Source organism: Octodon degus, unplaced genomic scaffold (assembly GCF_000260255.1).
Source record: "Octodon degus isolate 3935 unplaced genomic scaffold, OctDeg1.0 scaffold00005, whole genome shotgun sequence".
Classification (NCBI taxonomy): Eukaryota; Metazoa; Chordata; class Mammalia; order Rodentia; family Octodontidae; genus Octodon; species Octodon degus.
Genome location: NW_004524581.1, coordinates 25875865 through 25889626, shown reverse-complemented (window position 1 = coordinate 25889626; position 13762 = coordinate 25875865). Strand labels below are relative to the sequence as shown.

At 48.2% G+C, this 13762-nt stretch overlaps 1 protein-coding gene across 1 annotated transcript in view; it reads right to left on the bottom strand.

Annotated features, from left to right (window-relative positions):
• Kif6 (kinesin family member 6) overlaps positions 1-13762 on the bottom strand; it is a 355828-nt gene that overhangs the window by 148587 nt on the left and 193479 nt on the right. Inside the window, exons 11-13 of the mRNA XM_023720189.1 lie at positions 11032-11137; positions 10080-10218; positions 6191-6409 (exon numbers count right to left, since the gene is read on the bottom strand). Coding sequence (XP_023575957.1) covers positions 6191-6409; positions 10080-10218; positions 11032-11137 — 464 coding nt within the window. The remainder of the gene's footprint in view (positions 1-6190; positions 6410-10079; positions 10219-11031; positions 11138-13762) is intronic.

Sequence of the window (13762 nt, the reverse complement as noted above, 5' to 3'; positions counted from 1 at the left end):
TGTGAGGTTCGAACTCCAGCAACCTGAGGCTGACAGCTTTGTGGAAGCAGCCACTTAAAGGGCTGAGCTAGGGCCAGGCCCCCAACAGACATTTCTTGAAAGAATACACTGATGCATTATTTTTTTTTTTAACACTGGAATCTTCCTCCCTACACCTCTGAATCTCCAAATTCAACCAAGCCTCTGAGACCTGGCTCCCACGAGCCTGATCTGCTACACCTCTCTCGGCTGCTCACTCCTTTGATTTCCACATTTGTCCCCAGTCTCTGCAGGAAGCACTTGTCACTTTACTCTCTGGGTACAAAGCCAGTCTACGCTCCTCAATCGCAAGGAGGCAGAGCCCATTTCTCAGCTCACTCTGGTACCCCGTTCCTTCCACGCCCACGGAGGGGATTCAGCGAAGCCTCCTGCAGCCAGAGAAAGCTTCCGGCTAGGAATGCGCAGCCAGAGAGCAGAGGGGAAAAAAAGAACACAAGGAAAACCCCAAACCACTCAGCTCTAAAACTTCTTAATTTTGAAGAGAACAATGTGATTCTCTTCCAGCTGCGGGGCGGAACAGTCCCTCTCCTTATTTCCGAGACACCAAGCACCAGGCGATTAACCCCCTCAAGCCCCCCGCCCCAGCTCCTGGCCTTCCTGGCCTTGCCAGCCAGCTGCCGGCTCTGCGGGGCTCTCACCGAACCCTGAACTCAAAGGGCCTCACTTGCCGCATGGGATGGACAGAACGGACGCGAGCGGGAGAGTGCAGGGCTGCGGGAGGAAGCGGCCAGCTCACGCCCGTCTGGGAGATGGCGGGATTTACTTGCTTTCTGCTCCAGGGATAGTTAATGGAAACTGGGCAACACCTACATGATACCGAAAACCTTCCACAACAGCAGGCTTATTAAAGTTTTGGTGCTTGCTTTAGTTTACATAAGTGTTTCCTATAGAAGACATTAAAATAATAAAACTCTAATCGGCTCCTAGAATTGTAAACACTGTACTCAACTGTCCCATTACCTGCTGCGCTGTAGCCACAACGATTACCAACCACCTTTTCCAGCCTATTTGTAGTTTCTGCCAAAAAAATGAAGTGGATCCCCACCAATCCCATCCCCAAGTGTTTAGATCATTATCAGGCCGTTTGCAAGGCCACTTCTGTCCTCTACCGCTAGGACTATATCCGGTGATGGTTAAAACAACTCAACCTCCCTTTCAAAGAGGAGGCTCATCTCCAAAACTTTTACCTCATTTGTACTTGGACTTTACAAACAATTTCCATTATTTTTTCAGCAATTTTCTGTTCAAGTAAACTTAATTCACTCTCCAAAGCAAACTGTCGGCTGTCTTGATAGCACTATCAAGGGAGGAAAACAGAGACTGCGGATGCGGGCTGTAATTATAAGGGAAGAGCCGGATGATGAGTCGCTGTGGGGAAGAGGAATTATGGGAAGGGAGAGGGCGTGGGCCCGGAGACATAGAAAGAGCAAGGACGTGGCGTGCCGCGAGGCCGAGGGTTGCCCTGCAGGTCCGTTCTGCACAGGACAAAATGCGTGTCCTTGGCAAGGGCAGGAAGCAGTGCCTTCCTTCTGTCACCTGCTGTGGGGATCGTGCTCCGGTGCTGCCTGTGACCCCCACGCAGCAGTGCAGGGGCAGAAAGTTCCGGACCTTTGCTCACCTATCGCAGCATCATGACCAACAACCCTAGAACAAAAAGCAGGCCAGAAAAAGAAAAGCATGGCAGTTTTATGGCATCCAAGTTTTATGTGACACAGGAGCTTTCAAAAGGAAGACCCCAAGACCCAGGGACAAGAGTATTTTTTTGCTCAGGGAGGAGGACAGCCATGGGGAAATCAGACTGGGAGAAGAGGTGGCGCTGATGTTCCAGCCTTGAGCCGGGCAGCCCAGAAGGCTGCTCTGTTCGGATTCTTCCTGCATCTCTGTGTGGCCTCCCTTCCTCCCAGGGGTGGCGAGGGACTCCTGGAATGAGAGCTTGTGACCATGATCAGACACAGCAGGTCTGAGAACTTCTTATCAGCCAGTCATAGGAAGGTGGGGGCAGGGTGGAGTAATTTCTAGGTTTTAGGGTTGATCTAGGAGAAACTAGAGGATCTAGTTTCTGTGACCTGTCTTGTGGAAGAAAGTAGACCAAGAGACCCAGAGGTAGGGCCAGCGTGTGAATGAGACCGCTCAGGCCCAGGGATCCTGAATAGACCAGGAGCGCAGTCCCAGTGCGCGAGTGATAGTACCCAGGGCCGCCGGATCCTGAATAGACCCAGACTGCAGGCCTGGTGTGGAACCCTTCAGCAGAACTCTCTGCAAAGAGGCTAGAGGCAAGACCCACCAAGCTGATTCAGGAGCAGAACATCTTGCCAGAGAGGCACAAAGGGTTCAACTCTAAGGGATGCAGCAGAAAGAAGTGGAGCACAGCAGCCAGATCCAAACAACACCCACCTGGAGGAATCTGAACTTCACAGATCCAGACCTGGTGCTAAGGTAATAACTCTATCTAAGCTCTACACCAAAGGTCAGAAGACAGTGGTATACAAAATGACAAAGGGAAGGAACAAAATGCAGTCTCAGGCCCTGAGTCCACCCAGTACAATTACAGAAGACACTAGTACTGAGGAAACTGGAAATCACATACCTGATATCTCTGAAATAATAGTGTTGGAAGTAAAGAAACAACTGCAGAAAGGTATGGAAGAAATTAGATCAGAAATAATTTCTGAACTAAAAAATGTAGTAATAACTATAATCAAAGAAGTACTAAGTGCTTCCAAAGAATATACTGATAAAAAATAGAGCAGAATATAAAAATGATGAAACCTCTGAATAAGCAATATAGGAAAGAAATATAATGTATGAAACAGATTCAAAGTGATACACCAGAGATTAAAACCTCAATCATAAGCTGGCAAAACCATTTGAGTGAAAGGGAAAATAGACTTTCTGACCTTAAAGACACCATTGCAGCTAGTGAAAAAGTAAGGAAAGATTTCTCAAAAACAACTAGGATACAGGAAAAAATAATTCAATACCTGCAAGATGATGCAAAGATGAACAATGTGAGACTAATAGGCATCAATGAGTCTGATTTCTTTCTTTCTTTTTTTTTTTTTTTTTTTGGCAGAACCGGGAATTGAACTCAGATCCTTGTATTTGCCAGTCAAGCGCTTATCCTACTGAGCCATCTCCCCAGCCCCTAATAGGCATCAATGAGAAGGAAGGAGTCAATACAAATGATATAAAAGGAATATGGGCAGAAGCAATAGCAGAAAACTTTCCAAATATGGGGCAACAATCTGACATTCAGGAAACCGAAGCATATAGAACTCCAAATAACATCAACCCAATTAAAACCACACCCAGACATATAATAATCAAGATCCCAGAAATTCAGCATAGGAACAGTATACTAAAAGCTGCTAAAGCAAAGAAACAGATCACATTTAAACGAAAACCCATCAGAATAGGGGCAGATTTCTCTTCACAAACCATCAAGTCAAGAAGAGCATGGAGCAAAGTACTTCAAGTTTTGCAAGAAAACAAATTCCAACCCAGACTGATCTATCCTGCAAAACTCTCTTTCAAGTATAATGGAGAAGTGAAATACTTCCATGACAAAGAACAACTAAAGAATTTCATGATGACAAAGCCAAGCCTACACAGACTACTAAATGTTGTTCTAGAGAGGGAGCAAATTGTTCACAGCCCCATGAATGAGAATGGAAAGAACCCACCAAATGGGGCAAACAATTAAACACAGGAGAATAAGAGGTATACAATAGTAGTCTTTCAGTTAGTCTTTTGTGTTCAGCAAAATATTTCCATCAGCACACTCTACAAATGGACTTTTCTCCCACCCTATGGGTCATGTTTCCACCTGAGTCTACAGGGTAGATTTCAAAGAAATAGCTGTAGCTCAGTCCCACAAGTGACACCTGGCCACCAGTAACTGTCACGGTCACTATGCATGTCCACAACACACTAGAACTTTGTGCGATATCCTATCCTCAAATGGTTAGAAATGCTGGTCATTTATTTGCCATTCCAGTATTTATCTTATGTTTTACTCTTAGTACTTCTTTGCTATCATGAAAACTTTTTCTTAGTTCAATTGTTTTGAAACATTTAATTTTCAATTAATTAGTATTTAATTTTCTGAATATTGCTTAATCTCAACTTTTGTTCTAAGATTTATACTATATCTCTGACTTACAATTCATTTAAAAGACATCGTGTGATATCTTCTCCTAGTAGAAACTTTAAAAAGTTAAAAAAAATATATATATATATATTTTTTTCCCACAAAATGTACATTTTGTATAGTTGGTCTTTTGTGAGTCAAAGTGATGTGTTCTCTGATAAATACAAATAAAATCATTGTTAATCTTTAAAAAAGAAAGAAAGACAGTGGAACAAGAGAAAGAAGGGCGGGAGAAGGTTAGAGTTTGGGTCGGATGCCCTTCCAACACCCTTGCATTCAAGTCCTCACATGCCAAAACGCAGTACTCTAGGGTGCTGGTATCCAAGATCCGAAAGTGCCACGTGCCGTGGGGCCATGGGGGACACTTGCGTCCCCCCTCTGGGAAGAGCCCACCAGCTGCGGCAGACGTGGGGTCAGTCTCACCCTGCATCTATTATGAGCCACCGAGCCTTGTTCACTCACCTCTCTCATCGTCCCCACCCTTGAGCCTGGACTCCACCCTGCCTGCTAGCTGGCCAGAGGCCCTGGTGTCATCACCAACCTGGCTGCCCAGATGCCAACCACGTGGGTCTCTTCACTTCCTGGAAGGCTTATTTCCACCACCAAGGCCCTGAGAGCTCTGCGAGCAGCTGATTCCCTCTGCTGCCAAGATCCCTTCCCTCACACCGGTCCCCATGCCCCCAACTATGCTCTTTCTGGTCTTGGCTGGAAGTGGGGCCTCCTTGGCATGCGCTTCCTCGATGATAAGGTGGTATGATTTTGCAATCAATTGTTTGGTGACTCTTTTCTTTGTCGTTCGCCGGATACTCTGAGGTCAGGGATTGTGTTCGTCCACATACGCTGTCTTCTTCAGTATAAAGACAGAACACAGACTTATCTCAAAGGTAAGGTGTAAGTGAGGTAGCTCAAGTGCAGAACTTAGCAGGGTATCTGGTGTAGGTGACAGCTGTGTGAGTTGGGGCCGTCATGACAGTAATTGGCACTGTGCCCAGAACTGATGATGCACTCAGCAAATGTCTGAGATTAAGGGAGGAATAACTGAGTGGCTACAGGATTCTCCAACCCAGATTGCTCCTCATTTGTCCCCCACAGCTGCTCTCCACAGTGAGGACAGCAACGCTATACCCATAAGGAAGAGCCAGTGAGGTTTACTGTCTGCTGCCACCATGAGAAAGGGCAACAGAGCACTTTTGTTTTTCTGGGATTTTAAATTTATTCTCTTCTGTTGTTGAAGGTACAGGAATATGATGTCGCAGAAAGTACCTCCTTGCTTCTCAGCATGGTCTCTGTAAGCTAAGACATGTGCTCCTGACTGAGTCCCGTGCCCTTTAGACATTCCCAGGCCAGCCCTTTGGAAAGCCAGGCACATCATGTGGTCCACCCCGACAAGCACTTACATGGAAAATGTCAATGTGTGTCGCCACAGTGGGGAGCTCCTCACCCCTTGGCTCCCACACAGCCCATGCTGGTTCACCAGGGACAAGAGCAGGCCGTAGTCATGGGACCGCGCATCAGGCCACGTGACCTAACGAGGCACGAGGTCCGCAGCAGCGGTGGTACTGGGTGGGCCTGACCCAGTCAAATCCTGTGACCCAGCAAAGCTGTGATGATTCATCAGCCTTCAAGGGGGGGATAGTATTTTTCAATCCTTTTGCTGTAGGCAACTCACTTGGCTTTAGAAATGAACGCGGCACCATCAAATGAGTGGCTCACCAATTGACTTCACACTTCCCTTCCAGTCGGAGGAAGGTTTCTTGTCCCTTTTTCTCAGAGCAAACTCTTCTGCTCTTTTCCTGGACCTGTCTACTGCCACCTGGGGATGTTGTGAAAATTCATATTTGGTTCGCCTCAACTGAGGCCCTCATTTGAAAAACTGCTATATAACTTAAAATAATTCTGACAAATAATTGTGAGTGCCTTCCTCCTGTGTTCATGTAAAACTAGAGGATGTGCTGCTGGAATCTATGACAATGAGATGTACTTAACATTTAGTGCACTGACCTGTTTTCCGGTGCAGCGAATGGGATCTGTACCCGGAAGTGCCGAGGTCCTGGGCCTGCACTGGAACTGAGGACAGGGACATCCTCTGCCCTTCCTGTGGGTTCCCAGGTGGGAAGGGCAAGCCTTGCGAGGGTCTCGTTTCACCTCTATCCATGCTAGACAGGTGGAGAGCATCTTGAGTTTTCTTCTTTTCCTTTTTTAACATGTTGACCAGAATATCTAAAATTTGACTTAAGGATGTCATGACTCCCAGATTATGATGATCAAAACATGAATGATATTCAGGCTGGCCAGATAGCTCAATGGACTAAAGCACCTGCTTAGGCAGGTGCAGGGACTAGGGTTCGATCCCCCGCTCTCCATGCTGGCCTTGTCCCAGGGGACACTGAGATGGTCACTGAGATGGCGTGGTGGCACAAGCTTATAATCCCAGTGCTTGGGAGGCTGAAAACAGGAGGATCACTACGAGTCCAATCTGTGTAGTGAGACCCTGCAGACTCTGTTCTAAATACATTTAAAAAAAGAAAGAATGATCTTGATGCAGGATCATACTCGTATACTGCCTGCTACTTCCTATGTGGTCAGGCCTGACTAAAGGAGGAGTTTTAATGTCCCACTGTCCCCTGTACACTAGTTCACAATTTAGGAGGTTATTCCTCTTTCACTAGATGCAAAAAAACAGCAAACACAGAAGTCCTTAAAATGTTCTGAGTATAAATGAGTTGCCTTGGACTCTTTCTGAAGCAGTCAATACAAAGTACAACAAATATTATGTTCTAGCGGGTGTTGGAGCTATGGCTGCAAATTGGTCTTCTATCTGGGAAAATTCCCCACTCAGCTGCCATGTCACTCTTCAGTCTGGCCCAACCAACCTGGAGCTTCCACAGGAGGAAGGCCTTCCAGGGTCCCTTTCAGAGACTCTCAGGACCCTGAGGCACACAAAGGAGGATGGACCCACGATCTTTGCCATCCCTGGTGATGGCTTTATGAACTCGGGAGCCCAGGAAATGTGGGGTGCATGGAAGGGCAGGCTGTTACTCAGAGAGACGGGGAGGCACCGGGACTTCCCTGTGCTTGGCGAGCAGCACAGACACAATGTGATCTCCACACTCCTCTTCCATGTTAACTCCAATTTGTTGGCAACTTCTGAAAGCCTAACTGGTTCTTTTTTCCTCATCATCCCTGATGGACCTTCTATTCATTGCCTCAAAAAGAAGTGGGCCTGACAGAAGTGCTCCAACACCGGAGTGTGGAGGCCGCGGCTGAGCCAAAGAACAGGGCCCTGCTTCACACTAACTGACTGGGACAGCACCAGACACCTCTGCTGACCCAGACACTGCATCGGGCTTTCCAGGGCTAGGGATTCTGTTCGAAGTGTGGATGGAGAACACAGAGACATAGAGTCCGTTTTTGTTCTCATGCAGAATGTGTCCTACTGGGGAGATAGGGGTGTCCATGCACATGAGTGTGCACATGCGCGCACACCATTAGAGGGTGCCAGGTGGCACCATTTCGAAGGCCAGCAGGGACCGGTGGCCGTGCTTTGCTGTGCACTGTAAAGGCCTCGCTAAGCGTGAAGTGAAGGCTGAGATCTGAAAGACAACACGGACCAACAAGGGAAGGCCAGCAGCTCTACAGCCCTTCATCTCCCAATGCGCAGAGAAGACCTCACAATGAAGAATCCACCCATCCTCAAATGGAGCAATGGCAGGGCTCAGCTCATGTCAGGAGGCAAAGGGGGCCACTGGAAGTGAGGCAAAGCACACAGGGGTCAAGGCATGAGAATGGAAGTTAGGATGGGGGCACTGTAACACAGGGAGCAAGGAGTTTGGGTTTTATTCTAAGCACGAAAGGAAACCCTTCCAACTTTTTTTTTTTTTTTTTTTTTTTTTTTGAGGCAGGGTTATGCTATGTATCTCAGTGGCCTTGGAGTCCTTGTGGAGCCCAGTCTGGCCTTGAACTCACGGCAGTCCCCTTGCCTCAGCCTCGAAAGTGCTGGGAATATAGGCACGCACCACTATACCTGGCCCCCTCCACGGTTTTAATTGGAGATGATATGCTCCTATTTACATTTCATGAAGATCACAGCTTGCCTCTAGCTTCCATGCTTTTTTTTGACCTCTCCTGTCTCCTCCCACTCCTCACTGTCATCTGACTGATGTCTTTGTGCCACACACTGTGCTGGCCCAGGAGGTTGGCAGGACAGGTCTGATGCACCTGCTCCCGCAGGGCAGGAACTCTGAGCAGCCACAGAGCGAACAGAGGAGGGCTGGGGTTCAGTGCAGGATGCAGTCAGGCTCAGTGTGGCTCTCGCTGCTCTGAGCCCTCACACACCATCTTTCTGAATCTGAGCCCCAGACGGAGGAAGCCCTGATGGAATAGTTCACAGTCAGTGAAGAATCAGGGGTGGGTCCACGTGAGTGGTGCTACCAGAGTCAGCACCGTGAAGGCAGGGGAGGATGCATGGCTTTCTTTCACCTTCATTTTAAAAGAAACACACACAGACAAGGTTGGACTGTTCCCTCCCTGTATATCGCATCGTACCCCCTGCGTGTACAGCATGTCATAAGCCACGAGGAGAATTAAGAAGCTGATAGCAGTGGTTAGGGGAAGAAGAGCCTCGACTAGGATCAAGGCCAAGAAAGAAGTGAAGCTCAGACTGGGGTCCAGGCTGAGGTCGTCCCTGGAGATGGATGGGGTTGGCGAGAGGAGAAGGAATGCAAGGGCGACAGTGCTGTGGGCAGTGCTCTGGACGGCTCGCTGGGGAGGGGCGCGGCTGAGGCTACTATTGTGGGCTGGAAACCAAAGCAACTGGGACTCGCTTGAACTTGACACACGGGCTCTGCTGAAACTCAACTAAAATTAGAGACCGAAGTTAATCAGGCAGCGTGCCTACTTGGTGTTTGATTTGTTTGTACCTCCGTGTTACTGGATTTCCTTTACGTAGACTATTATTCTGCTTTTTGCACAATAGCTGACGCTAAAGCCTTGTCATAATTTTAAAAAGTGAGCAAAAATATCTGTTTAGAAAGAGCGGGCCCAAATGATTTCTCATGTCTGTTTAAGTGCTGCAAATGTCATGAAAATGTCAGGTCCTACAAGGAGCTTGAAAGATAAAATGAGAAACAGTGCTGGAGAAATACCAGGGAGTTCTGAGGTCTCGCCACCCCAGCAGGGGCTCCTCAGAAGTAACCGACCGTCTGCAGCTGGAGGCCCAGCGTGCTTGCGGGCTCGACCGCTTTCAGCACCCAAAATACACGGCTCCTGGGAGCCCAGAAGGACTCTGTCCTGAGCGCTCTTCTTGCTCTCGCTTGCTTCCAAATTCAGGAACATTTGCAAGGGGAGCCCAGAGCCATAGAGCTGGCTTTTCAATAAATAAAAAAGAAAAAATGTTACATGGAACTTAATCTCTGCTCCTCATCAGCTAAATACCATTTACAATTTCTCAGCCACCGTTTGAGTCTCACCCACACACCCGCCCAAGTTCTGGGCCACGGGGAGGTTGTGGCGAGCCCTGTGTCCGGTTGGCTAGCTAAAGATAACCAGTGAACTTTGGGGCTTGGGACTGGGACAGACAGGGCACCGCAGAGCAGTCCAGAAATACACTGCCAACAAATAGGGCTGCTCCGAGGCGGTGTGCCAAAGCTCGGACGTTTCCATGAGCTGCAAGGCTCTCTGGAGGAGCCACTGTGCCAGGCTAAGGGTAAGGAGAAGTTTGCCTTCAGAGCTCCTCTTTACTGGTCGCTGCGCCTGGCTTGCAGAAAGGATGCTGTAGTCTTAGTGGAAAGGAGCAGGGCGAGCGTGAGGTGGCCAGGCAGGATGAAGACACCTATCTGTCCCCCTCCCCACGCAGGAAGGGGACGGTTTCCCCATGCTCCCAAAAGGATACAGATCTCGCTGTCTCTCTGCTCCAGTGTGTCCTGCAGCTTTCTGTATTCCTCCTCTCGAAAGCTTTCTTGCTGGACTTGGTTTCCGCTTTCGCAGGGGCCAGTACTCTTCCCAAGGATCGTCTTGTCATTCAGAAGTTTCTGTAAGATGAAACGGAAGACCAGTGCTCACGATGATCCCCCGTTCCCTTGGCCACTGCCCGCACACACCAGGCCTGCTCCCGCCTCCCCGCCTCCTCGCCTTGCCTGCAGCTGCTCTTACGTGGGATCCACGCGCTCCCCTCCCGCTCCTCACGGCCCCTCCCCTCTCTTTATCTCTTTCTCTGAACTGGGAAGCTACTACTCCGACACCTTCTCCCAGGACACCCCTCCCTTTCTCCGTGACCCCACAGCGCTCAGTTCATCCTGTCACCGTGGCACCTGCCACACGCAGGAATTCCTCTTTGCATACCTACCTTCTCCAGGACTCATTTATCTAAGCTGGCCTCCCTTGCCGGGCCACCGCAGACTCGGGACCAGTGGTCAGCACCTCCCCGAGGGTGCAAAGATACAATAAAGAGAGGCAGAAGCTGGCGCTAGCCCCGCTCCCTCGCCACGTGGGGTAAAATAGAAGACTGAGAAAAACCTGGGAGTTGTAAGAATAAATCAAAGTTGCTTTAAAAAGGCAGGCCACACTTCTCCTGATCCTGCTGTTCGGACATAAAACTATTCTGCATGGAGAGTAAAGACTCCTGGCGCAGGAACTGAAAGCCACAGTCTGGGCCTACTTATTGACAAGTCAGAACCACGCTCCAGAGAAAGGGCTAGTCACAGTCTTAGTCCAAGGCGCGCACCATTTTCTGGACCTGTGGACCTGGATCGGGACTTTTCAAGGGTGGGTCAGCTAGAAAGGTTTTCATTGCAGCTTGAGAGCAGCAGAAAATGGCTCCTACGGGAGGAAACACTGAAATTTACCTTTAAATGATGAAAACAGTGATGAATTTTACGCATATCAGCGCCAACCTCCAGCCTGCTCTCTGGGTCCTGGTCTTCCAGAAAGGAGGTTATTAGTTTTTCCAGCCTAAAAATACAAAGTGCAAAAGAAGCAGCTATAAGCAAGAGACTTCAGAAATCCTAGTGGCATGTCTTGGTTGACGCATGAAGTACAGTACAGTTCCCGCTCCTTCACAGAAATACTGTTATCTGATTGGGCTCTAAAAATGAAGGGGAAATCCTATTTGTAAGGTGACATATACAGTGGCGCAATCACTTGCTCACTGCCAATGTCCTGTCATAGGCAGTGTTTATTTCAGGAATCATTTGGCTTCCGCACCCACTCTGCAGCCACCTATTCTAGCCAAGCTGAGTGTCGTCGCCCTGTGCCTGGCTGCTGCACACAGAGAAAATGATGAGTCACACTGATTGTTAGTTTGATTAAATGTCCATGCCACCCTGCTGTCACCTCAGTGCAGCTTCACTCATCCTTGGCGATCCTGCTCCGATTTCCCTCCGAATGCAGTTCATTCAATGTCTCCGCAGTGGCTGTTCCCAGTCTTTTCATAAGCCCAGCCCCACCCCTTTCTGTCTCCAACAGGAAAGCAGCCTGTTGGCAGGCTGAGAGTCCTGGTGCAAGCGGCCTCCCATCTGTGCTCCACCTTCGAGTGGCGCCTGCCCTCAGGGCCCTCTTCCTTCCTTGCTGGACCCTGAACGGGGTCCTTCTACCCCAGGCCTGTCCTCATAAGTCACCTCCTTCTCTCTCAGTGGCCTCTCCCCTCTCCTCTCTGCACCAATGCTTTCTCTTGTTCATTCCCTTACAATGATTTTCCTATTCTGAAACAGAACAGACCACAAGACACCACTCCGAAGTCCTGGCCCTGTCTGTGCCTTGCTCCTGGGGTCACCTCCCGGGCCTGCAAGCACGCTGGGGCCATGCTTGGCTCTGCTTTGCCCGTGTCCCCTGCCCACATCAGCTTCAGCCCCTCTGTGTGGGTCTGGCTTTCTCAACCAGGAAGCCCAAGGGCGGCACGGATGCCAGGTTTCACCACACAGCCGCCGTGTAGCTCTCGAGCGTTACGGTGAAAATATCTGCATATTTTCAGTCACTTTGAAAACTGTCCTATTTTCCTTCCACTCTATCTTCCTACAACAACAGAGAATGATTTCTAACATGGAGTAGCCCTGGATTTTCATTTTGATCTCTTCTTGTAATCTGTAATACATGACGGCTGACATTTGTAAGTGTGAGATGCTTTATAATTCAGAGGATTTCTTCCAGTAGAGGGTTCCTTGGCATTTGTACTATTTGCTTATTGACATTTATTTTTTATTTTTGTTTTTTTGTGCAATAAAGCATCAAACCACCAGATATATGGAGTCATTTCTGATACAAAAATTAAAAATATATTTTTGTATGAAATATTATTAAAATATGTATTCATGACCAAGATCCAAAACAACATAGAGGCAAATGATTTAAGAAGTAAAAGCTCTTTCGCCTGTTGCCCTGTGGCCATTCTCACTTGATTGACTCTCACCACCATGGGTAATTCACAGTTCAACAGAGGAAAAGTGTTTATGCAGTTTTTAATGAAGTAGGTACCTATATGTAATAGATTTATTTATAGATTATGTTTGCTTTTACAGAAATGAAGTCACATTCTGAATAAAGTTGCATCACTATTTTTCTAAAGGATTGGCCTCCGATCACCTTTTATAACATACACGGCAGGGCTGATTCATTTTCTAATGGCGCTGTAGCAGTCCACACTGGGCCATTCAGACCCTCTCATGAGACACCTAAGGGGTGACACACATGCCCATTACTTTCCTCTGTGATCCAGGAGGTGGCCTGGATCAATAGTCTGCACCTTCCTGAGGCTTCAAAACCAGCAATGTTATTCACATGTACTTTTCTGAATACTTAGCAGAAATTCTGAAGGTTTAGAAAATCAGGCACAGTAATGCTTGTCTGTAGTTCTAATTATTCAGAGGCCAAGGCAGGAGAATCACTTGAGCCCAGGAGCTTCCAAGTCTAGCCTGGGCCGTGTACTGAGATCCTATCTCAAAAATAAATATATATTTTTTAATGTAAAAAAGAAAACCACCATGAGCTCTGGGCTTATTTGGAGTAAAAGCACTTTGCACTTTCTAGTAGCTACAAGATTTCTAGCAGAAGGTATTAAATTAGAAGCACTCGTACTTTTTTTAATCAGCCTATTCCTATTGCTTATTTTTTCTTTAGAAAGTAACTTCTTTCTAGTTTGACCAGAAAGCATCTATCTAGGAAGCAGTCCCTGTAGGAGGCTGAAGTGGAATTGGAGCTCCCAGGAAAGCTGCCTAAGAGCCAAGCTAGTGCATCTGCTGAATGGCTCCCTGGAAGTCCCCACTTCCCAGGGCTTTGGTTCTCCCTCCAGGGTCTCCCTGACCCACAGCAACAGTAGGATAAAAGACAGCCAGGGACAAAAGAAAAAAAGGGGGGGTCAGACCTAGAGCCCAAGCCCGGCAAGTGAGTGAGACGACCTGGGGCCCGCGGGATCCTGAATAGACCAGGACCCTAGGCTCGGGGAGTGAGTGAGACGACCCGGGGCCCGCAGATCCTGAGTAGATCCAGAGCCCAGACCTGGTGTGTGAGTGAGACCGCTTGGGGCCCGCGGATCCTCATTGGACCCAGTGTGCAAGCCCAGTGCGGAACCCTTCAGCAGAACTC